Below are 26,643 nucleotides of genomic sequence, written 5' to 3' on the forward strand. Positions count from 1 at the left end.
TTCATCAAATTGTAGCACTTTATCAAATTTCTTTATCTTCCTCTAGTCAAGCTCTTGGCATCAAGCCATCAAAGCTAGGTCAAATGGGTTCTATCTGCAAGTTTGGGCTTTCTTGTGAGTCTCCCACCACTTCTTATCAGCTGAATACTTCACTCTCAGCTCTAGCCCTCAGTGGCTAGTTCAATGTCCATGGGCTCAGGAGTTCTCAAGTCTCCCCAGACTTCGAGCCAACCAGCCCTTCTTCTCTCTCTCATCTCGAGGTCAACAGAAGTCCACAGAACGTGATCAAACTCAGCCCATATCTTCATTACTGCTTTTCCCCCTCTTCCACTCACAAGTAGACCAAAGTGGTCACCAGCGAGCTTACATGCCTGCTCGTGTGTTCCCTTTGAGTTTCAGTCTTGGGGCGGGGGGGGGAAGGGAGGGGTGTTGTCCTGAAGGGACTTGATTGCTCCTGGTGAACAGCTTGCTTGTTCTTGTGATAGCCAAGCAGGCTGCTGTTTGGGGTTTTGATTTTGTTTTATCCTATTGGTACTTCTTTCAGGAAGTATCTTCTGTTCTTCTATCCACTCTGGACTGGTCTGCATGTCCTTTCAAGTATAAATACCTCACCTCAAAAGGTTCTGGATAGGGCTCAGGATTCCACCTAAGGTCCTATGCACTACAAGAACTCAACAAGAAGTCTGTTTTACGGAGCAAGTTGTAGAACCCCTTTTAGGTATTCCAATCAGTTATAGGCTGAAGATGAACTTACAAGCTTTCTGTAATCATGCTTCCCAATATTCCTTTTTATCCCACTCAAGTGTCTATTTTACAATAGTAGGCAATCTGTATGATGTTCTTGATTTCATCACACAACTCTTCTGGTCTTCGGTTTAGTGTCTAATGCATCAAATCTATTCTTCAGATGAGTGTGTGTGTGGGGGGGGGTGTTAAGGAGATGTGTTCAAAGTCATATTTTATCTCTCATGTACTTGTTTTAATTTTCTTCAGCTTCAGCCTGAACTTGCATATGAGCAATTGATGGTCTGTTCCACAGACCTTGTTTTGCCCCTGGCCTTGATTTGGCTGATGATATTGAGCTTCTCTATCGTTTCTTCTCCCAGATGTTGTCAATTTGGTTCCTGTGCATTCCATCTGGTGAGGTCCATTTGTATAATCATCATCTTTTCTGTTGTTTAAAAAAGTTATTCGCAATGAAGAAGTCAATGGTCTTACAAAATCTATCATGCAAACTCCAGCATCTTTTCTATCACCAAGGCCATATTTTCCAACTACTGATCTTTTCTCTTTGTTTCCAACTTTTGCATTTCAATCACCTTTAATTATCAACACATCTTGATTGCATGTTTGATCAATTTCAGACTGAAGAAGTTTGTAGAATTCTTCAATTTCATCATCACTTGCTTTAGTGGCTGATGCATAATTTGAATAATAAGGTATTAATTGGTCTTCCTTGTAGGCATATGGATATTATCCTATCACAGACAGTGTTATACTTCAAGACAGATCTTGATACTGGATAATGACTGTCATGCCTTTCCTCCTCAATTCCCAGCATACTAAATCACGTGCTTGTCGGATACAAAATGCCCAATACAGTCCATTTTAGCTCAGCAATGCCTTGGATATTGATTTTTATGTGTTCCATTTCATTTGACAATTTCTAATTTTCCTAGATTCATACTTTGTACATTTCCATGTTCTGATTTTTAATGGATGTTAAAACTGTTTCTCTTCATTTTGAGTTATGCGCCATCAGCAAATGAAGGTCCTGAAGGTTTTACTCCATTCGTGTCATTAGGGTCAACTCTACTTTGAGGAGGCAGCTCTTCACCAGTCATATTTTAAGTGCCTTCCAACCTGAGGGGCTTATCTTCTAGCACTATAGTTGACAATATTCTGGTGCTCTTCATCATGTTTCAATATTTAATATTCTGGTGCTGACATTGTTCTACAGCTATACATATGGTTTTTAATGACTAGATATCTGGAAGTATTCCATCTCTCCTTCTTTCTAGTCTGTCTTCATCTAGAAGCTCAGCTGAAACCTGTCTACCATGGGCAACCCTGCTGATATTTAAAATACCGGTAGCATAACTTTCAGAATCACAGCAACATGCAAGCCACCACAGTACAACAAAATGACAGACTCATAGGGACCCCACATGTGACAGGGTAGAACTGTCCCACAGGGCTATCTTGACTGTTAATCATACAAAAGCAAATCATTAAGTCTTTGTCCTTTGGAGCAACTGAGTGCATTAAAATTGCCAATATTTTGATTAGTGACTGAGTGCTTTACCATTGCACCACTAGGGTACCTTTTGAGAAATAAAGTTGTCTCCTTTTATAAGAAGCTAGAGAGTCCTGGTGTGACACTGTGGGTTAATGCGCCAGACTGCAAAGCCGTCTGAACTGCAAAGTTGGCGGTTCAAGCTCACCAGCTGCTTCTCGGAAACCCTAAACAGAGTCACTATGGGTAAGAACCAACTTGATGACTCTTCACAACAACAACAATAAGAAGCTAGCTGCGAATAAGTGGCAGTTTCTGGAAAGATGTCACTTAGGCAAATACAGGTACTTTCAAAGTTGGGGCAAGATTGTGATTGGGTCATGTGTCTTTTCTTTCCTTTGTAATAGGTGCAGGGTTCTTGGCTTTGTTATGTGGAAGTCTCCAGAGAATATGGGTTTGGAAAGTCCCAGCTAAGTAAGATTTATAGGTGGAAGCACTTGGGGCTGGTCTAGACTATTTACGGCTAGTTCTGGTTTCCTGTATGCAAGGGCAGCCCAGAGCTGTGGCTAAACTCTGTGCATCTCATTTTCCTCATCCGTGACATGTAAGGGTTGAAACCCTTCAATTCTGGCAAAAATGAAGGCAGGACGCTGTGTGTACATGGCCACTCAGTCTTTCTCCAAGGAGCATGTATGCACTGGGCGCTCTTACCTTCTTGATCTCCCATTCAGAAACTGATGTGAAGGTGACATTGGGGCCACAGCCCCGTTGTACCCAAATGGAAGATGCTCAGTTCTGGTTCGATGCTGGCCGGAAGGGACTGTACCTCTGTGTCGGCAGCAAGTGGATCTCTGTGTTAGCAGGTGAGATGGGGTTCATGTCTTGGTTGTGACTTGTGGGACTCCTGAGGTTTAGAGATCTGACACCCGACAGCATCCTAACCCACACTTTCCACATTATTCTGTAGGTCTGGCATGGCAAGGTGGAGTAGCTGGGCTACTGAAACATACACAGTCCTGGGCCATCTCTAGATGATCATATACTGAGTCTTTCAGGCTGGGATCTTTCTGAAAGTAGAAGGGGACATGGCCAGTAATTACATTTAGAAAGCAAACGCCAACCAGGACTGTCTCAGGCAAGCCAGGATGCATGTCATTCCTAGAACAGGGTGTTTGTTCTTCAGCAAGGTGGACCTCCTTGAAGGAAGAGGAAAATGACCCACACGGAATAGTAGATGGACCTGTGCATTTAGTTTAGACACATTTGCTCTCTTTGTCATGACCCATGGACTGACTGACTGGTGGGGCTTTTAGACTTCCTTTACCACTTTCAAACTGTGGCATAGAAAAAGTGGGGTGCACAGGGTGTTTCCCTCATGGGGAAGCCTAGCAGCCTGCTCTCCTCACACCTTTCCTGTCCAAAGTCATAAATAAGGTGTGATGAGACCAAGGACCTAAGAGCATCCATTTATGCAACCAGACATTTCAAAATTCCATTCCTACTTATGGGGAAGGACTGTAAAGCTTGTAGTAAATGTTCCCAATGGTTGTCCACAAGAAGTGGGAATGGTCCCAGCTGGGACGTTCATGGGCTGGCCTCTACTTTCTATCAGTTAATCCAAAGCATGACCCTTCATAGAAGCAACAAGTTTTGGAAATTCCTCTAAAAGGGCTGTGACATATACATTTCATCTCATTAGTCTCATCAGAAGTTCTATAGATCATAAAACTTTTGGCGGCATCAAGCAGTCTTCCTCTGACTTTGCCTATGAAGGTTAAAAAAAAAAAAAAAATGCCATCGAGTCCACTCCAAGAGCCCTTGAGCAGAGCAAACAATTAATATGCTTGGCTGCTAGTGAAAAGCTTGTGGGTTAGAATCCCAGAGGCACCTAAAAGAAAGACTGGCAAGGTGCTTCTAAAATGCTATGCAGCACAGTTCTACTCTGACACACATGAGGGTATCATGATTTGGGGTTAACTCATCTATAACTGGCTTATAAGAGTCAAAGGAAGCACAAGGCCTATTATACAGTGTGAAACAGACCCCAACACTAACGCTAATGCTTCAGAAGTCATGGGTAGGACCCCTGGGGGTTATGTTCTAAAGAGGATTCATTGATAGGCTTTTGGGGAATGTTAACCAAGCCACAATTTTTCTCTCATAAGCCAAAGAAAAACTGGACTATGTGGAGGAGCATCAGAACCTGTTCACGAACTCAGAGACCTTGGGCATCGAGGTCTTCATCATCCCTGAGGTGGGGCTCTTTGTAGCAACGGCCAACCGGAAAACCACTTCTGCCATCTACAAGTGGACCGATGGGAAGTTTGTTTCTTATCAGACCATTCCCACACACCAGGCGCAGTCCTGGAGACATTTCACCATCGGAAAAAGGGCAAGTTTGCATTCTTGAGTCTTTTTAATTTGGAATAACCCAAGGATTTCAAAGTTTTGGGCTTCTTGTGTAGACTTCATGGGGTTTCAAAATCTTGTTTGGGTTATCAAAGGCATTCAAAGTCATATATATTAGCAGTCCAAAATGTGATTTTGAGAAAGTAAAGACAATTCTGAGATAGTGTTCGATTCTGTGGTATTATTCATACCCATTATTTCTGGCCATTGACCAGTTACTGTTAAGTTAATTCTGATTCATGGTGACCCCCTATTGTCAGAATTGAACTGTGTTCCATGGGGTTTTCAATGGCTGAGTTTTGGGAAGTGGATCACCAGATCTTTCTTCTAAGGCACCTCTGGGTAAATTTGAATCTCAAATGTTTCGGTTGGCAATTGAGCACATTAACTATTTGCATCATCCAGAAATCTCCGCCCATTGTTACTAAACTAAAGACTGATTTAGATCACTTTCCTTGGACCAGAAACTTATCCACAAAGTCAGAAATGTAGAAATCATTTCAGAATGGGAACATCTGCATTCCTGATTCTGCCTTTACTCACACCACATACTTTGGGAGCACATCATGGGAAAGGTCAAATGGAGGATAGTACAAGTGCAGATGGTAGCGGACTGGTCTAAGTAGGACTGCATATGTAACCCTCATTAGCATACTCTATTTCTGTAGAGGACTGGATTGAGAAGGGTGCTAAGGAGTGAGGTCACAGGGACCATGGATATCATAACAGGGAAGACTGAATCTCTCCTCCCCATTCCTTTTTACCACTGGATTTCAAAAGCAGTCCTCCATCATCCTGCACCATCTCAGAGTTGTCCTGTTGTTGTTGTTGTTGTTAAGTGCCGTGGAGTCGGTTCCAACTCATAGCGACCCTGTAACAGGGTTTCCGAGGCTGTAAATCTTTATGGGAGCAAAACGCTTCATCTTTCTCCCGCGGAACAGCTGGTAGTTTCGAACTGCTGGCCGATTCGTAACCACTATGCTACCAGAGCTCCTTCCTACAACTCATTAATTCACCCCACAAATAAGTGCTGAGTCCAGCCATGCCCCAACTTCATCACAGGGGACAAATCAGTGAACAAAACAGACAAAAACCTCTGCCCTCCTGTAGCCTACAGCTACCACCTTCCCTACTATATTCCAAACCCTTTGTGGTGAATGAAAGACTAGTTGTTTTTTTTTTTTCCTTTCTAAATAAAAAGGATAAATATGCATCCATTAAAAATTGGGAAATTCGAAAAAGCAAGGAGAGATTGTTTTGTTCCACTACTTAAGTAAATGCATAGTTCATATTTGGTACACTTGTCACTGTGCACATCATAGGTACACTACATACCAGGCTTCACACAGGTCATGTTATAGTCACATGACCTGTGCAATTTTGCCTTCTGATAACTTTACATCTCAAAGCACTTCCTATGTGGACATTGCATGGTGAACCACATCCTTACTGGTGGAAAGCAGGTCATGAGATTTTTTTTTCCTACTAATTCTGGTTACATTAAACATTTCTGAGCATAAAGCTTTTCCTAAATTAGGCAGTTTTTTGTTTTGTTTTAAACTTTCAGATAGAAGTGAAAGTATAAATAATGGGCTAAGGAATACAGACATTTTTAAGGGTCTTGGGGTCCTGGTATGGCACTGTAGGATAAACACTGGACCTCAGGGTTGGTTTGAATCACAAGGTCAGTGGTTCAAACTCACCAGCTGCTCCTTGGAAACCCTATACAAGGTCGTTGTGAGTCGGAACTAACTCGAAGGTCTTGACAACAGTGGTGAAAATGATCAACAAGCTTGGCTGCTAACTGAAAGGTTGGTGGTTCAAGTCCTCAGGGGCACCTCAGAAAAAAGACTTTTTGCAATCTACTTCGGAAAGATCAACCATTGAAAACCCTATGGAGCATAGTTCTACTCTGACACATTTGGAGTCACCATGAACCAGGGCCAACTCAACAGAAAATGATATTTAATACATGAAATTCACAGATCTGGAGAACCAGTCCTGCCCCGACCCTACACACCTGTATCCATCAATAATGAAGATGTGGTTACTACCAGGGAACCTTAGCCTCAGAATGATCTCTCTATGTCTCCTTTTTCTCAAATATAAAAACATGCTACTTGACCCTGGCTCAGCCTCTGCCCTATCTCACTGGACTAACATGATGGTATTTAGATACACTTGCCCTAGGCTTCTCACACAGATCAAAGGACCAAGTGTTGTGGTTGGATTTTTTTTCAGATCTTTCTGGCAGTGGCTAATTTTGAACCAAATGATAAAGGCCAAGAGTTCTCTGTCATTTACAAATGGAGCCACCGGAAACTAAAGTTCACTGCATACCAGAGGATCACCACCCATAGTGCCCGTGACTGGGAGGCCTTCCAAGTGAATGGAGAGCACTTTCTGGCTGTAGCCAACCACCGTGAAGGTAGGGATACATAGCCTTTGACCTGGAAGAGAACCATCCCATGGACAAGGCACAAGCAAAGTGCAGGAGTAATTTTATCCCATTCATAAATAGTAATGAATCACATCTAGTATGTTTTCTTGGGCTCAACTTGTACTACCTGACACAGTTGGGTCAAAGTGTGAACACAGGTGACCACAGGTCCAACTCCCAACTTACCTGAGGTCCTTTACAGTGCTCACCTATGGGAGAACCCAGCACAGATTGTCCACTCACTGCCCTCCTTATTTCAAACTAACTGCCCCTCCCCTCAATGGAGTCTGGTGATAACAAGTGAGAAGAAGGTAAGATGTTTGTTGGCATAGAGGGGTGTGCTGGGTCCACAGCTTTAGAAAAATGGAGAGATGTAGACACTGCCAACTGACATGTGTCCTTGAGAAGAGCACTGCCTGTCTGTCTGCATGTGGTACCCATGGTACATGGGTTTGAATACAAGCCCTGTGCCATATCTGTGGCACAGGTTATTGTTAAGTGCCACAGTGTAAGTTCTGACTCATAGCACCCTTGTAAGGGGTTTCCAAGGAGCAACTGGTGGCTCTGAACTGCTGATCTTGAGATTCAAACCAACCTTGTGGTCCTGTGCATTATCCTGCAGCACCACACTTGGGAAATCGGTTTCTGGAGAGACATTGTCCCAAGTGGCCACCCTAATCCTCCCTGGCCCTGCACCTTATTTCCTTCCTGGACTAGACCTGCAGTGGCAGCCAGTCTTAGAGGGCATTTCTGACCCATACATCTGTGTCTTCATGGCAGGGCATTAATCTGAGTCTGTGACCACTGTCAGGCCCCAAGTGCACATGGGTAAGAGTGGAAGCCCAGGAACCCACTGAACAGTGCTTCTTCAGGAGTGAGTGCTGTGCTCCCACAGAGGTGGGCTCAGCATGAAGTTTTCAGGGAGCACATACAGGGAGAATCTTTCCAAGCAAAGAGAACAGCATGTGCAAAGGCCGGCCTGTGAGGGGGAGTGGGAACAAAGGTATGTGCCAGTACATGGTGGGATGAAGTAGGAGGCAGGCAGGACCCTGTCTCCCAACCCTGGAAGGCCATGGGAGGGTATAGATACCTGTAAGGTAGTAGAGCCCCTTAGGTTTTCTGAGGGAGCAGCACCTGCAAAGAGTCAGAGGCAGCAGGTGGGGTTTTGGAATTGTGCCAGCATTTGGCAATGGAAAATGGGTTATAGGATAATAGTAGGGGTGATTGGCCCCTTCCCTAACCACACGGTGGCAGAAGCATCACAAAATTGGAAGAGGAGGAGGGAACTCAACAGGAGAGTCTCCTGTGTACCCTATTCCTGCCCGTAAATGTAGCACCTTGCTTCCAGGTGACAACCACAACATCAACAGTGTCATCTACAAGTGGAACCCGACGACCCAGTTCTTTGAGGCCAACCAGACCATCGCTACTTCTGGTGCTTATGACTGGGAGTTCTTCACTGTGGGGCCCTACTCCTTCCTGGCCGTGGCCAACACCTTCAATGGCACCTCCACAAAAGTGTACTCCCACCTGTATATCTGGCTTATTGGCTCCTTCCAGCTCTTCCAGTCCTTTTTGGTAAGAAACCACCACTCCTTACCTCACATCTGCTACCCACACCTTCGGAGATCCAACAGGAAACAAGATCAGCACCAGTTCTGGGACCTCAGTCTGAAACCCACCCTCACATCAAATGCCAGCTCCTTTACCAGCTATCTCATCCATGGTTTTCTAAAAACACAGAGACATAGATCGTTGTTATTAAGTACCGTCAAGTTGGTTCCAAATCATAGCGACACTGTACAGTGTTTCTGAGGAGTAGCTGGTGGGTTTGAAATGTCAACCTTCTGGTCATCAGCCAGTGCTTTTCCTATAGGACCACACCAGGAGCCCATGTTGTTGCTGTTAGGTGCCGACTCATAGCAATCTTATGAATAACAGAGTGAAACACTGCCCGGTCCTGTACCACCCTGTCACAGTCGTTGTTAAGCTAAAACCAATTGCTGCTGCCACTGTCCCAATCCATTTCATTAGGGTCTCCCTCTTCTTTGCTGACCCTCCACCTTACAAAACACAATATCCTTCTCCAGGGACTTGTTATTTCTGATAATATGCCCAAAATATGAGAGACGAAGTCTTCCATCCTGGCTTCTAAAGAGCATTCTGACTGTACTTCTCCCAACACGGATTTGTTTGTCTTCTGGCAGTCCATGGTACTTTTAATATTCCTCTCCAACACCATAGTTCAAAAGCATCAACTCTTCCATAGTCTTCCTTATTCATTGTCCAGCTTTCACATCCATATGGTGTTATTGAAAATACCATGGCTTGCGTCAGGCACACCTTAGTCCTCAAGCTGATATCTTTGCTCTTGAACACTTTAAAGAGGTCTTGTGCAGCAGATTTGCCTAATGCATTGCATTAGGGTTTGGTATATATGGCAGTGGGTTTGGTATATTTACATCAAGTAATTGCCATCAAGTCAATTCCAACTTATAATAACCCTGTATAGGTTTGCCAAGGCTGGAAATCTTCAATGGGGGGAAGAAAGTCTTATTTTTTTTCCCCAGGAGTGGCTGGTGGGTTTGAATTGTTGACTTTGTGGTTAGCAGACCAGTGGTTATCCTACAGTGCCTCCAGAATGGATTTATATTTATATATATAAGAGAGTGAGAAAGAAAGTCCTGGTATAGCACTGCAAGTTAATGCGCTGAACTGTAAGCTCTGTTTGAACCACAGGGTCAGCAGTTCAAGCTCACCAGTCACTCTTTAGAAACCCTATAGAGGGTCGCTATGAGTTGGAACCAACTCAAAAGCACTTAATAGCAACAACAATATATATATTGCACAGTATAGTGTTTCCCAGGAGCGACTGGTGAGTTTGAACTGTGACCTTGCATTGCAAACTCACTAGCTGCTCTCAGAAACCCTATACAGGGTCTCTATGAGGAGGAAACAACTTGATGGCACTTAACAACAGCAATATGTGTGTGTATCTGTGTGTGTTAGATGCTGCTGAATCAGCTTCAACTCATAGTGACCCTGTATAGGGTTTACAAAGCTGCAAACCTTAATGAGAGTAGAAAACCTCATCTTTTTCCCATGGAGCAACTGGTGGGTTTGAACCTTGTGATTAGCATTGATAGAGAGAGAGAGAGAGAGTTCTGGTGTGGCACTCTGGGCTAATGTGTCAGACTGCAAAGTCGTTTGAACTGCAAGGTGGTTCAAGCTCACCATCTTCTCCTTGGAAACCCTATACAGGGTGGCTATGGGTTGGAATTGACTTGACAGCACTTAACAACAAATATATATGTATATATCACCAAACCTACCACTGAGTTGGAAATCTTATACAGGGTCACTATGAGTAAGAACTGACTCGAGATAGCACTTAGCAACAACAACAACATTAGTGGTGGGCTTTGAACTGCTGAACTTGCATTTCAACCTGACCTTGCAGTCAAGTGCATTATCCTGCAGTGCCACACCGGGATATATACATATATACATGTTGTTATTAAGTGCTGTGAAGCCAGTTCCAACTCATAAAACACTGTATAGGGTTTCCAAGGAAAATGGTGGGTCTGAACCACTGACCTTAAGATTAGCAGTCCAGTGTTTATCCTGTAGTGCCATACCAGGATACAAGATATATGTATGTATATCTATGTCTGTAACTATATAAATACAACTATATATACATTAAAAGTCAGAATCGACTCAATAGCACAAAACAAAAAATATATCATATATATATAGCAGCATACATAAGTATACATATATATACATATAACACTCATCTGTAGGTGGTTTATGTGTTGCTATGATACTGGAAACTATGCCACTGGTATTTCAAATACCAACAGGATCACCCATAGTGAACAGGTTTCCATAAAGATTCCAGAATAAAACAAACTAAGAAGGAGAGATGGACTACTTCCAAATATTTAGTCGCAGAAAACCTTATGAATAGCAGTGAAACACTGTCAGCACCAGAATATTAAATAGTGAAATATGATAAAGAACACCAGGCATATATTGTCAGATATAGTACCAGAAGATGAGTCCCTCAGGTTGGAAGGCACTCAAAATACAATACTGGAGAAGAGTTGACTGTGATGACATGAATGTGTAAAGCCTTCAGTACCTTCATTTGCTGATGGGGCACAACTCAAAATAAAGACAGACAGCTGTAAACAGCCATTAATAATCAAAACATGGAATGTATGACATATGAATCTAGCAGAATTGGAAATTGTTAAAAATGAAATGGGACACATAAACATTGATATCCTAGACATTAGTGAACTGAAATGGACTGGTATTGGCCATTTTCAAATCTGATAATCGCACGGTTTGGAGAAGATTGGCATTACATTCATCATATAAAAGAACATATCTGTCTTGAAGTATATCTGTGGTAGGATAATATCTATTCGCCTATGAAGAAGACCAGTTAATGCCACTATTATTCAAATTTACACAACAACAACTAAAGCCAGTGGTGATGAAATTAAAGAATCTACCAGCTTCTTCAGTCTGAAATTGATCAAACATGCAATCAATATGTATTGATAATTACTGGCAATGGGAATGAACAGGTTGGAAACAAAAAGGAAGGATCAGTAGTTGGAAAAGATTGCCATAGAAACGATATTGGAGATCACATGATAGAATTTTGCAAGACCAATGACTCCTTCATTGCAAATACCTTTTATAAACAACATAAAAGATGACTATACACATGGACCTCACCAGATGGAATACAAAGAAATCAAACTGACTCCATCTGTGGAAAGAAATGGTGGAAAAGCTCCATATCATCAGTCAAAACAAGGTCAGGGGTTGACTGTGGAATCAAACATTATTTGCTCATATGTAAGTTTAGGTTGAAGCTGAAGAAAATTAAAACAAGTCCACAAGAGCCAAAATATGAGCTTGAAAATATCCCATCTGAATATAGAGTTCATCTGATGAACAGATTTGGTGCATTAGACACTAAAGACCGAAGATCAGAAGAGTTGTGGGACGACATCAAGAACATCATATAAGAAGAAAGCAAAGGTCACTAAAAAGACAAAAAAGAAAGAAAAGACCACAGGAGAAGTCAGAAAATACTCTGAAACTTGCTCTCCAGCATAGAGATGCTAAAGCAAATGGAAGCAATGGTGAGGTAAAAGAGCAGAATAGAAAAAATTTAAATGGAGCTCAAGAAAACAAAGTCAAATCTTATAACGAAATGTGCAAAGACCTGGAGTTAGAAAAACAAAAGAGATGAACACACTCAACTCAACCCTTCTAAAGTTGAGGGAACTGAAGAAAAAATTCAAGCTTTGACTTGTAATGTTGAAGGATTCTATGAGCAATATATTGAATGATGCAAAAAGCATCAAAAGCAGATGAAGGAATATACAGTCACTGTACCAAAAATGAATTGTTGATGTTCAACCATTTTAAGAGGTAGCATATGATCAAGAGCCAATGATACTAAAGGAACAAGTCCAAGGTGCATTGAAGGCAAATTTGCTGTACAAAACCTCTTTAAAAATGTTCACGAGCAAAGATGTCAGTTTGAGGACTATGGCACTCCTGATCCAAGCTATGATATTTTCAATAACCTCATATTCATCAATCATAGAATAATTGAGGCATCTGAGTAATGGTGTTGGAGGAGAATATTGAAAGTACCATCGACTGCCAAAAGAACAAACAAATCTGTGTTAGACAAAGTACAGCCAGAATGTTCCTTGGAAGCCAGGATTGCCAGACTCTCATAACTTGGACATATTATCAGAAGGAAGGATGTTTGGTAAAGTGGAGAGTTGGGGAAAAAGTGGAAGACCCCCATTGAGATGGATTGGCACAGTGGCATCAGTAATGGGCTCAGACATACAACGATTATGAAGTTGGCATGTAACTGGGCTGTGTTTAGTTCTGTTTTGTGTAGGGTAATTATTAATTGGTACTAACTCGGTGGCACCTGATAACAACAACAACAACAACAATTTAGCACAAATATAAAAATATGAAGCATCTTAACATGTCCCCAATCAAGGTCTGTATACTCTTTAAGGCAGTTTTGCTGTCTCTCTAACCCATTCCCGAAGCATTCTGCACTCTTCCATTTATACCATATCAAAATGACTTTTGGTATCCTCGAGGGACTCAAATCATGTTTCTTTCAAATGTTCTATGTGTTTGGGTAACAAACAGGTGTCTGGAGGGATAAAACCAGGACTGTAGGGTAGATGGGGTAAGGTTTCCCAATGGAATTCTCATAAGACAGCCCTTGCTATTCTTGAAGAATGAGAGTGTGCATTGTCATGATGGAAAAAAATTCTTTGACAGATCTTTCTGGAGTTTTTCTCACCAAAGCATTTTTCAATTTTCTTGAAAACTTCTTCTTAATTAGCCCCTGTTTTGTCCTGTGTCCTTTGAGAAAATCTATTCAGATTGTCCCTTGAGGATCCCCAAAATCAGTTTCTATAACCTCTCTGCTTTGGATTTAACTGGTCTAGTAGATTCCCTTGAAAGTGAATTGTTTTGATTGGACTTGACCTCTGGATCATACTGGTAAATCCAGACTTGCCCCAGGTTATGATTTTTTTCCATAAAATAATCTTTATTAGCTTTGATCTTGCTTAAAAGACTGAAAAGTTAGAAAGCTCAGTTTTCTGAGCTTGCTGATCTTCATGCAACACTTATGGCATCCAAGTCAAAAGGTTGCTGAGGCCAAGAGATTTACTTAAAATTAACAATGCTGAAACATGTGAGATCTCAACATCAGTAGCTAGTTTCTGGACTTCAGCCACAGTTTCGTCATTCTTTAAGATTAGTCATTTTCTCTCTCTTGGCTCATCTTTGATTCCTTACCAGCCTTTCTTAAAATGTATGTTCCATCTAAAGACAGTTGTTTTATGTGGGACAGAATTCTCATTAATTTGTTGCAAAAATTTCAATAATTTGGGAAGATATCCCAAATTATTTTTTGTTAAAAGTTTTTTTTAACAGATTTCTGTTAAAAATTTCATAGAGTTCTGACCTGAAACTCATTTTTTTCCAATGGCACAATTTTTTAAAAATGATATCCTAAGAAGAGTAAGACAAGTGTGCTACTGAAAGAACTTGTCTGCAGTCATCCACTAATCACAGATAAATGTTTAAACACATTTTGTATGGAATAAGCCCTTGCATATATGAAATGGAACCCTAGCAGAAATACTTTTTGAAATACACTTGTATACAATTGTTGTTAGGGTGGCACAGGACTAGGCAGTGTTTTGTTCTGTTGTACCTAGGGTCACTATGAATCACAACCCACTCGATGGTATCTAGCAACACTACGCATATGTCATTGTATATGCATATGTATGTGCATGTATTTATATGCTGTTGTTTGCCATTGAGTCAGGTCTGACTCACAGTGACTCTTTATAGGGTTTCCAAGGAGCATCTGGGGAGTTTGAACTTCCAACCTTGCAGTTAGCAGTCCTCTGATTATCCTATAGCACCACACCAGAACTCCATATATACATATGTATGCATAGTTATTACATGTGTATACACATACGCATATGCATACACATATATATATGTATATAGAGAGATTTACTTCAAGGAATTGACTCATGGGGTATTTAGGGCTAGCAAATACTAAATTCAGAGCTCAGGCAGTACTCAGGAGACTTTTGCAGGCTGCATCCCAGAATCTATAGGGAAGGTAACAGAAAAAGTGCAGAGTCTAAACAGAGAGCAAATTCTTCTGAAATATTTATTTACAGTCTGAGGGAGGACTACATTCTAAGACAACTCTCCTTTTAACTGATTGATTATATCAAGACATCTGCCACAGGTGGGGACAGAGTTAGTCCAGGGACTCCTTTGTGAGTCATACCTGTACTGTCCTAGTCTTGTGAAAGTATGATCAGATTGTTAGTTACAGCAGGAATCAAGATGGAGGGATGTTTGAGCAACAGTTCTGTGTCAGCTCAAAGGAAGTATTGGCATGGAAAGGCATGCTGGACCCACAGCTTTAGAAGAATTGGGAGATGTAGACCTTGTCAATTGACATGGCTTCCTTGAAAATGATGTCTATCTGCCTGTGGCACGCATAGTGCATGCATTTGGACACAAACTTTGAGGACTGCAAGGCCTGGGAGGGACTGAGGAACCTGGGTTTTGGGCCAACACACTGGGGTAGGGGTGGCAGTGAGCTTCCCACTGAGGCTCAAGGGTACAGCTGGATACCCCAAACATGCACACACCTAGAATCTTCAGAAAGAACAACTCTGAAGCCATATTATAATAGAAAGTATTATAACGAAGTGTGGTAAGACCTGGAGTTAGAAAACCAAAAGGGAAGAACATGCTCAGCATTTAAAGAACTGAAAAAAAAGAAAAAATAATAAGCTTCAACTTACAATATTGAACGATCCCATGGGCAAAATATCGAATGATGCAGAAAGGAACAAATGAATATAGAAGTAATACACAGTCACTGTACCAAAAAGAAGTTATCGATGTTCAACCACTTCAAAAGGCAACATATGGTCAAGAGTCAATGGTATTGAAGGAAGAAATCCAAACTGCACTGAAGATATTGGTGAAAAACAAGAGTCCAGGAATTGACAGAATGCAGACTGATGAAACACTGGAGGCACTGACTCGTCTATACCAAGGAATTTGGAAAACAGCTACCTAACCAATTAATTGGAAGAGATCCATATTTGTGTCCATTCCAAAGAAAGGCAACCCAACAGAATGCGGAACTCATAGAACAATATAATAAATACCACATGCAAGTAATATTTTGCTGAAGATATTTCAAAAATGGTTGCAACAGTACAGAGAACAGTTAGAAATTCAGGCCAGATTCAGAACAGGACTTGGAATGAGAGATATCATGACTGATTTCATATGGATCTTGACCGAAAGCAGAGAATACCAGAAAGATGTTTACTTGTGCTTTATTGACTGTGCAAAGGTTTTCAAATATGGGGATCATGACAAGTTATGGATGGCATCGTGAAGGATGGGTATTCCAGAACATTTCATTGTGTTTGTGAGGAACCTGTCCAAAGACCAAGAGGCAGTCCTTTGAGCAGAACAAAGAGGTACTGAATGGCTTAAAATCAGGAAAAGTGTGTGCCAGCATTGTATTATTTCACCATATTTACTTAGTCTGTATGTTGAGCAAATAATCTGAGAAGCTGGACTATATGAAGAAGAACATGGTATCAGGATTGAAGAAAAACTCATTAACAACTTGCAATACAAAAATGATACAACCTTGCTTGCTGAAAGTGAAGACAAAGAAAGTACTTACTGATGAAGATTAAAGACCACAGTCTTCAGTATGGATTGCACCTAAATATAAATAAAACTAAAGTCCTCACAATTGGACCAATAAATAACATCAAGATAAATGGAGAAAAGATTGACGTTATTAAAGACTTCATTTTGCTTGGATCCATAATCAACACTTTTAGAAGTAGCAATCAAGAAACCAAATGATGTATTGCATTAGGCAAATCTATTGCACAAGACCTCTTTAAAGTGTTCAAGAGCAAAGATACCAGTTTGAGGACTACGATGTGCCAGACTCAACCCATGGTATTTTCAGTTGCCTCATATGCATGTGAAAGTTGGACAATGAATAAAGAAGACCATAGAAGAACAAACAAGTCTGTGTTGGAAGAAGTACAGCCAGAATATTCTTTAGAAGTCAGGATGGTGAGACATCCTCTATTATACTTTGGACATGCTCTCAGGAGAGACCAATCCCTGCAGAAGGACATCATGTTTGATAAAATTGAGGGTTAGAGAAAAAGAGGAAGACTCCCATCAAGATAGATTGGCACAGGGTTGAGCAGTGTTTCGTTCTGTTGTGCATAGGTTCCCTATGACTTGGAACTGACTCAACATCACTTAACAACAACAACACCTACCCAAAATTGAACTCACCTGTTGAGACTGATGATACCACATTCACACTGAGGGGTCTGAAAAGGTTTATTACTCACATAACTGAAGTCTTATGGTGGGCCTCTTAAGCAGGTCTGAAATGGCTTGAGAAAATCAAGAAAGGAGCCGGGCTTAGCATTTTCATGGTAGTGGTTGGAGGGTGGCCAGTGAGAGTTCCCATATAAGAGCAAGGATTTATGCATCTGGAATCTCATTCTGGTGCAAAAATGCCCCCCCCCCTTTTTTTAATCAGTTGGCCCAAGTATGGGTCAGAGAGGAAAAGAGAGAGGTCAAAACTGAAAGCTGTAAGAAATCAGAATTAGAGAATAAAAAAAAAAAGATAAGCAAAACAGAGAATTAATCCTGGAGAGCCAACATCTGAATAACCAGAGTTCTAGACAGAGAGAAGAGGGAGAAGAGAGTGATAGAATTATCAAAGAAAAACCCTAAGAAAACTCCCAGTTCTAGCGTCATGCCTCTTCGGATGGAAAGAACATTGAAACCACGGAATGGGAGATCCACACCTAGACTCATTGTGAAGAACTCTCTAGATAATGAGGAGAAAGGGAAGATGCCAAAACCTTCCATAGGTAGAAAAAAAGAAGTTACCACAAAGCCCAGGAATCACAATGGACTCAGACTTTCATCAATAATCCTAGATGTTGAAAGACAAAGGGAAAAAGTGCTTAAAATGTTCCAAAGGAAAATTGATTTCAGCCTCAAATTCTGTGTCCAGCATATTGGGCAAGGTAAATAATACTGGCTACCACAACAGACCACTCCCAAATATCAGTGGTTTCCTCAAAGAGCCTTTTATAGCTTTGCTCTTGTGAAGTCTGATGAGATCAGCAGCTCCCCTCTCGGTGGCTAGACCATCAGGAACACTTGACCCCCCAGGTAAGACTGCACAGGGCAGGATGCCCACCAGTTCTTACTTCCCACACATAGATTGACACACGTTCACTTCTGCTTATAGCCTGTTGGCTGTTGAATGGCCCTGCACAGCTGTATAGGATGCTGGGAAATGTATGCAAGTCCCAGAAGAGATGGGATCCTTGAGGGGTATGCCAGCAAACAAGGGTATAGACAAAAATGAGAAATCATAAGAACTGCAAGTGGTGGCTTCAAGCAAAGACAGTTGTAAAGGAAAGTTCCAGAATGAGAATGGATGTCTGTTCTGGACAACAATCAGAGCTGTTGGCATGGGGGAGAGGTATTCCAGGAGAGAGGGTTATGGGGAAAGAGATCTTCATGGGTTGAAAAACGAGAGTATACAATGGACACACCAAACTAAAATATCCAAACTTGTTACTGTTGAGTTGATTCTGATCATGGTGACCCCATGTGTCATACAACAGAACTGAGCGCCACAGAGTTTTCTTGATTGTAATCTTTATGGAAACAGATCACCAATCTTTTCTTTCCCAGAGCCCCTGGGTGGGTTCAAATTGCCAACCTTTTGGTTAAAAGTTGAGCACAAACCATTCCCGTCACCCAGGACCTTTCTTTAATGGACACACAAACTTCAAGTGAAAGGAAATGCACAGAGACTCCAGGAAGGCACACTGTGCACAGAGCAATCAGGCAAACTGCAACAGGAGGAATAGGATCCCAGGGACTCGGGGAGACCTGGGAGAAGCTGAAAGACATTAGTTACAAGGCAACGATGGTGTATTTTATTCTTCCAAAATGGAAAGATAAAGGAAAGAAGTTGTTTAGGAAGGGGCAATAGAAACTTGTTAAAAAATGAGTGCACTTTGAATGCACAGTCCAAGCACGGAGCAATCCACCATGTGGTGTGCCTTACAGACAGGGAATGCACTGTGAGAGAGACAAGGTGGTCCTTCAAGGTGAAAATGTAGCCACAGCCACGTGGTTGGCTCATCTTCACACACTCAGGATGATGGAAACATCCATGGTGCTGTCAGCTTCCAGGTCACGTACCCAGACCTGAAGAACAATGGAGCTTCTGGAAATGACACATATGTTGGTGTTCCTTAGTAAAGGCACCCCAGAGCAATATGCAGAGTAGTGGGGAGGAAGGAGAGAAAGGTTTCACATCTTCATCCTACATGCTCATAAAAAGATGATGCTAAAACAGCCACCAGGAAACAGCAGCCTCCTAGCAGGTTCACCCAGGAGACGACGACTGTTAAGCAGGGGGCACCTTTGGCTTCAGATACCCAGGTCAGGAGGAGGCAGGTCATTAGCAATCCCCAGTGACAAAGACTTGATGGTCCTGGACCTCCTGCCCTCCAGAAGGCCAGGAATTCCTGCTGCAGGCAGCCTGCTGCCTTCTCCTTGATGGAAAAACCTCTTGGCTATTTATGGAGATTTGGGAGGAGGCCTGTGGCTGCATGTTCTCAATGGGCTGATGGTTCCATCTTAGGCCCCTTTCACAGGTGAGAAAACTGAGGTTCAAAAGTGAGAGGACCTGACCAGGGCCGCAGAGTGGTAGACGGCAGAGCCAACCCAAGTGCAAGTGTCCTCACTCCGGTGCAGGGCCTCCTCCCCACTTTGCATAGTCCAAGCTAGAGTCTGTCTGACTTTTGTGTCCTGCTCACCTGGGATTGTCTCTTACTTGCAGCCCCTAACTGTGACTTATCCCTGTTCTTCATCAAGGTGCCAAACTTTGTTTAACAAACACACCTAGGAATACACTTCACTTTTGAAGGCATTTTGGAGGTTTTTATGGAATGAGCTTGCTGACACATAATAACTTTGGCAGAAGTAAACAGGCCTAACCTAGAAGGTGGGAGGGCGGGGACAGGGAAGTGCTCTGCATTTTCAGACCACACCTCGGAGGTCCCACGGGCAGCAACAAAAGGGTAGAAATGGAATCACCAGAGCCCAGACTAAGGGTCTAGGCTATGTGATTGAGGACCGCAGACCCAAGGGGGCTGGAGAATGTCTGTCTGAAAGAAAAGAGAAAGAAAAGGAGCACAGCTAAGTGGACATGGAGGCTGCCTCCAGCCCCCTGGCAGGCAGAACCGCTGGGAAGCTGGGCCAAGCAGCTCGGGACACTGCAAGAGCTTGAGAGGACCCTCGAGGGTGCTGAGACCCTGCTGAAAAGACTCCTTTTACAAGACATCTTCACATGTCAATAATTCCCTCAAACCCACAAAACTCCACTTTCATGTTTTGCCAACATTTTTTTTTTTTTTTTTTTTTTTGTATCGTGTTTAAATCCTCTTGGGTCTTTGAGATTTCTTCATTTGTTTACTGTCTGCTTTAGGATTCTGCAATCTCTCTCATGAAAGCAAACTTTGAAGTCAGTTGAGTTTGAATTGCTTTGAAAGCATGAGATCCCAGACCCACAGTGCAGGCTGCGGCCATGCACACATCTTCAGAAGGGGTTCCCACTGCAAATGAGCGGGCTCATAAGGAAAGGGCTGGGTGCTCTCCAGAATCCTGCCTCCAACCCTGGGAGCCAGTCCTTGGTCCTGCCCTGTGAGCTCTCAGGCTTAAATGAGTGGGCATCTCCAGAAGTAACAGAGTCTGTACCCTGAACTGATGGGTGTTGAGCTTTGTGTCACAGTCATGTGATGTAAACCACAGAGAAGGGGAAACAGGAGTCAAGGACCTGGGGAAGAAGGACAAGGTGCAGGGAACAAGGATGGCCCCCTTCTTGCTCTGGAGACCTGGCTAGTGAGTGTGCTGTGGGCAAAAGTGAAGACTGTGAGGAGAGAGCGATTTGGACCAGGAGAAGATGGTTGAGTGGGAGCTGCCCCAGAGACACCTGATGGGGACGCCACAGAACACTGGAGGGGCACATGAGTCTAGGACTGGGGGAGAGGTGGGATCCCAAACATACGGAGATGCTGTTGGTGGGTGTGCGGAGGGCGGGGAGGCAGTGGCGGTGAAGATGTGTACTTGCTGAAAACTTAGTCCCAACTAAGAGTGTAAATGGAGTCCTGGTGTGGCACTGTGGGCTAATGCGCTGGACTGCATAGTCAGTTTGAACCACAAGGTCGGTGGTTCAAGCTCACCAGCTGCTCCTCTGAATCACTATACACAGTCGCTATGGGTCAGAACTGACTCAGCAGCACTTAACAACAACAACAATGTAAATATTAAAAAACAAAGAATATAAATGAAAGATCCCAGACGGAACACCAATACCACCCGTACTCTTGCCTCAAATTCCTTGAAATGGAATTAACACACACACACACATTCACGTGTGTGTGTGTGCACATTCATGGACACAGACACATATGTGTGTGCACATATAATATGCATGGTTGCTTGCATGCACATACTTTTATAAGTACACATGTCCTGTGCACATAGTACATATGTGTGCACACCTGCTCATGCACACACCTTGAAGCCATTGAGGGCTCACTGTGTGCCTATAATCAAAACGGTTCCTTCTCTGCATCTGAGCATGTGAGCATTTACACTGACTAGATGGCTCTGGTAGTGTAGTAGAGTATAAGCTGGGCTGCTAAACACAAGGTCAGGAGTTGCTCTGCTGGAGAAAGATGAAGCTTTCTACTCCCATAAAGATTTTTAGTTACAGAAACCCTATACAGCATTGCTGTGAGTAGGAACTGACTCGGTGGCACATAACCAGCACCACCATCAAAAGTTCAGCAGTTCAAATCCAGCAGCCTCCCCCAGGGAGAAAGATGAGGCTTTCTGTTCCCATGAAGATGCACAGACTCGAGAACTCTATACAGAGTTGCTATAAATTAGAATCTGCTCAATGGCAGTGAGGTTTTTCTAGAAGTAGAATTTGTTAAGTGCCATCAAGTCAATTCTGACTCTTAGCGACCTCATATAGGGCTTCCGAGTAGCCCCTGGTGAGTTTGAACTGACAACCTTGAGGTTCAAACCAACCTTGTGGTCGAGTGAAGGGCTGTAAAAAGACTCATCAATTGAGAAGGACTTTTGCTTCTAAAGGAGTTTGTTACAAACTTACAAAACTTTTCCTGCTTTCAAAGCTATGGGGCTTGGGAATTATGATAATTACCACAACAATCAAGTCTCATCAGGGACCACTGGTCACCCTGTGCCCATACACTTCCCAGTCACACTTCTGTCACCCTGTCCCAGTGCCTGTAATGATCACCACTGTTCCTAACATGTATGCACACTCATACACCATACACAAACACATGAGTGCATATGCCTATGCACATACATGCACACATGAACACACACCGCTCTACAGCAGCACCCGTAGGAGGCACCATGGGTACAAGTTGGAGGGACTGGGCAGGAGACTGAAGGCAGCAATGCAGTGATGGAGGGGGAGGTTCACGGGCCAGCAGGTGACCACTATGGGACCTGGGTCACATATCATGCATGCTGAGAGCACCACTCTCGAAGGCGAGTATTCTCAGCTGGCCCCTGAGAGGACTGGCCCCGAGTCTGGCATAGTCAGCTCTTGGGGAATGGCTGCAGCTCTGCTTTCATTCATAAAGCAGTTTTCTCAGGCAACTTTCGTTTGTTTCCCCTGCAAAGTAGGAATTGACAGTGAGCTAGGCAGCTTGGGAAAGGGGAAGATGGTTTGGAGGACCTGCTGGGAGTGAGGAGAGAACGCGGAGAAGCCCCCCCACACACACTTCTGCAAGCTTTTGGGCAGGTACTAAACCCCAGCCAGCCAGAAGGACTCCCTCCTCAGCTCCCAGGATGCTGGGCTGGCCACTTGGAAGCTTCCCAACTCCAGTCTTGTGGAGGACAGCCTCTTCCCCTGTCAGCTGAAGAGGGGGAGTTCTGGCAGGGAATCCCTAGCCTCCCACTCCAGCAGGATAGTGTTCAGAGTGCAGGGGTGTCATTAAAACCAGAACCAGGGGCTTCTGCTCAGCAGCTAATTCCAGAAGCCTCTGCCTTCCAGGGAGCTGATGCTCCAGGTATTCCTAGCCATGCTTCCTAGATGCGTATTCACCCAGTGAGGTGCTCCTGGGCCCACTACAGAGGGACTTGGGGAATTCCATGAGCTAAAGGAAAGTAAGCTGTCCAGCCTGGCAGGCCCCCACGGGCCAGGTACTTGAACAATGAGTAGGCAGGGCCATTTTGAGGTGGGGGACTTGGCTACCTTTCCAAGTGGTGAGCTCTGAGACCAGAAGAGCTAGACAGCAGGCCCAGATCCCTCCTGCTCTGAGTCAAGGACTGCTCTGAGTCTGTGTCAGCAACTTTCAGCTTCTCCGTTCTGAGTGGGAGATGCTAAAGAGCCCTTCCAGGTGTGGTGAGAAGGGGCACTGACATCCAGCCTGGGTCCAAGACCCAGTGGCACTCCCTGTGGGTTTCTAATAGCCCCTGGTCTGGAAAAATGCAGATGAAAACCAAGCACCAAACCAGTTGCCATTGGGCCAATTCTGACTCAGGATGATCCCTGGTGTGTCAGAATAGAAGGTGCTACTTAAGGTTTTTCAGAAGTAGATCTCCAGGCCTTTCTTCTGAGGTATCTCTGGGTGGACTACAACTAACAACCTTTTCATTCAAGCCTTTTGATTCCCAGCCTTGTGCATTAACCGTTTGTGCCAAAAAATACAGATCAAGAATGGATCATTTTTAAGTAAAACTATGCCTGCCCCAAATATTGCACAGGACATGTATATACTTTTTTAAAAAATCATGCACTGTCTATCTGAAATGTCAATAAAATGGGGCGCCCCATATTTTTATTGGCTACATCTGCTGCCTGCCTGTGGATGCACAGAGTGGACCAGAGAATCAGTCACCTTGAAGCCAAGCTCACGTGCTGCTCTGCTCCTTAACTGCCAGCTTCATGCTTCTTGCTGCCCAACCTCCCTCACTGCCTTCTCCTTCCCACACCATCCCTGAGCACAATGTAAGGATCCCATCCACATGCCTCCCACTGAGCCCCATAGCAGCAAAGTCATCCCAGTCCCTGGAAGCCAGCTTGAGAGTCCTGGCAGCAGTATGTGTACACACTGCTGACCTAGGACCTCCACTCAGACATCGAGCACCTCTTCCAAGCAGAACAGCAGACTGAGGGTGTGCCTGCTAATTTCCCATGCCAGCTAGGAGCAAACCAGAATCTCTATGCCTCCATGCTCCATACTTTCTGAGGGGCTTCTTGAAGCCTTTCTTTCCAAGTTTCAGACCAAGGAGGCAGCAACACACCTCTCTGCTCCCCAACTCAGCACTCTCTCTGCTGCACAGAAATAGCCCTGAGCTCACTGACCTGCTCAAGGACAAAGCAAACTCATCCAAAGAGCCTCCGCTCAGTCCCTGCCCTAGTACAGAGTCAGGACCCCAGTTGTCCTTGTCCCCCTGGTAGTATCGCTGAGTCACAGGAAGTCTTCTTCCTTTTGCTTAGAATCACTTGTCTATGCTCCCAGGACTGTTCTGGATCCATCACTAGAATTGCCTGGGATCTGAGACCAGGCTCAGTAGCAGCACTGAGGAACCTGCTTTCCCCTGACTGCTCATCTGCTGGGAGGCGGGGAATAGGGAAGGCAATGGCGCCCCCTGCTGTACATTGTCTGGAGAGACAGCTTTTAAGGTTCTTTCCGAGTTCTGTGTCCTTTAGTCCCACAGTCATGAGTAAAGGTGCCAATCTACTGAGCCTCAGACAAACAGAGCTAAAGGTTACAGCCATCAGTGTCATCAGAACTTATAAGGGAGAAAAGTGAGGTCCATAGACTCTTACGCCTGGGATGGAAAAAGAAGAGTTGCAATTGAAGGATGAAGGCTACTTTCCTCATAGGGAGTTATGGTTCTGCCCTGGACCAGGACATCTAGGGGACTGATGGATGATGGGCCTCCAGGGGGGCAGCCCAGGTCCAAGACTTGAGAATTGACTTCCTCTCTCACCAACTGTGTGACCATGTGCTGTGGAGCCCTCTCCTCCTCTCCCTCCCTGGTTTGCTTCTTCATCTAAACAACAGAGACACTCCTCCTCCCCTGAGCATGCCCAGAGAGCTGCCACTCACAGAAGCATGATTTAAGCACCTGGCATCCACCCTGAGGGACGTCACCCATCTCCCCAGGGCAGGTGGAGCTGTCAGGCAGGGGTGTCCTCTCACAGGTGTGGAGGTGGGTTCTTGCCTTTGCTTCACTGCTTAGGTTCCAGAACAAAGGGATGCTACCCCAACATGCTGACCTGAAATCTTGTAATCAATTTTTTTTTCCTTGCTTAGAAAGTGGCTGTGGAATATACATCTCTATATCTAGTTACCCCAGACTGACTCTACCAGAAGTTGGAGAATTTGAAAGCTAACCACAGAACCCTGGAACCTGATTACAATAACACTCCCATCTACTTGTCTTTCAACGGAATCTTTCCAGACTCAAGATGAGCATCCCCATCCTGGACATTGCCTTTACAAACAGATGGCGCACCCATCTCTCCTTCCAATCTATATTAATGGAGTACCTGGTACCACCACCCAACAGTCAGTGTGTCGTATTGTTGTGTCTTGTGTGTTCCTGTGCTGCTAAGAAGCTATTTTAAACACCAGCAAGGTCACCCATGGTGGATAGATTTTAATGGAGCTTCAAGAGTAAGACAGACCAGAGAAAAGCAATCTAAAAAGGGGTTGGAAAAAAAAAAGATCAGCCAGTGAAAACTCTATGGATCACAACAGAGCACTGCCCAATATAATGCTGGAAGATGAGCCTCATTGCTCAGATGCACTCAAAATACACAGTGACTACAACAGGAGTCCTGGTGTGGCGCTGTGGGCTAATGCATCAGACTGCAGTCATTTGAACTGCAAGGTTGGTGGTTCAAGCTCACCAGCTGCTCCTTGGAAACCCTATACAGGGTTGCTATGGGTCAGAATAGACTCGACGGCACTTAACAATAGTTTACTCAAGCATACAAACAATCGTGATGATGGCACAGGACCAAGCAACATCTCATTCTGTTGCACAAGAAATAACCATGAATCGTTGTCAAATTGACAGCAACTAACAACAACATTCCAGGCTACCCTGTTGTGGCCAGTCTCAAAGGGTACACACAAAGGAAGCATCCCTGTCTTCAAAAGTTCACATCTCGTAAACAAGAAACTCTTTCATATGCGCATACAATGAAATGCACAGATTTTAAGTGCATAGTTTAATTAGTTCTGACAAACGCACACAAACGTTACCAACATCTAACCACCACTATAATCAGTCTTGCATATTTCAAATTAATTTACTTTGTTTTTTAAATGTTTTAACTTTAATTTTAATCTATTCCTAAGGATTTCTGATGCTGTAAGTCTGTCATACTGTAGTGGCTTGCGTGTTGCTATGATGCTGGAAGCCATGCCACTGGTATTTTAAGTATCAACAGGGCCACCCATGGCGGACAGGTTTCAGTGGAGCTTCCAGATGAAGACAGACTAGGAAGAATGAGAATCAGACCACTTCTGAATGGTTAGCCAGTGAAAATCTCATGAAGAGCAGCAGAATCTTTTCTGATATAGTGCCAGGAGATGAGTGTCGGAGTTTGGAATATACTAAAAAATGACTAGGGAAAAGCTGCTTCCTCAAAGTAGAGTTGACCTTAATGATATAATTGGAGCAAAGCTTTGGGGACTTTCATTTGCTGTTGGGACACAACTCAAAATGAAAAGAAAACAGCTGCAATATCCATTAATAATTAGAATTTGGAATGTATGAAGTA

The 26,643-nt window shown here is 43.5% G+C and overlaps 1 protein-coding gene across 1 annotated transcript in view; it reads left to right on the top strand.

The window, feature by feature from the left end:
- The window catches only part of TSPEAR (thrombospondin-type laminin G domain and EAR repeats), a 130,992-nt gene that overhangs the window by 77,880 nt on the left and 26,469 nt on the right, over positions 1 to 26,643 (top strand). Inside the window, exons 6-9 of the mRNA XM_006876805.1 lie at positions 2,968 to 3,099; positions 4,402 to 4,628; positions 6,887 to 7,073; positions 8,434 to 8,663. Of these exons, the coding sequence (XP_006876867.1) occupies positions 2,968 to 3,099; positions 4,402 to 4,628; positions 6,887 to 7,073; positions 8,434 to 8,663 (776 nt within the window). The remainder of the gene's footprint in view (positions 1 to 2,967; positions 3,100 to 4,401; positions 4,629 to 6,886; positions 7,074 to 8,433; positions 8,664 to 26,643) is intronic.

Source organism: Chrysochloris asiatica, unplaced genomic scaffold (genome assembly GCF_000296735.1).
Source record: "Chrysochloris asiatica unplaced genomic scaffold, ChrAsi1.0 scaffold00415, whole genome shotgun sequence".
NCBI classification, from domain to species: domain Eukaryota; kingdom Metazoa; phylum Chordata; class Mammalia; order Afrosoricida; family Chrysochloridae; genus Chrysochloris; species Chrysochloris asiatica.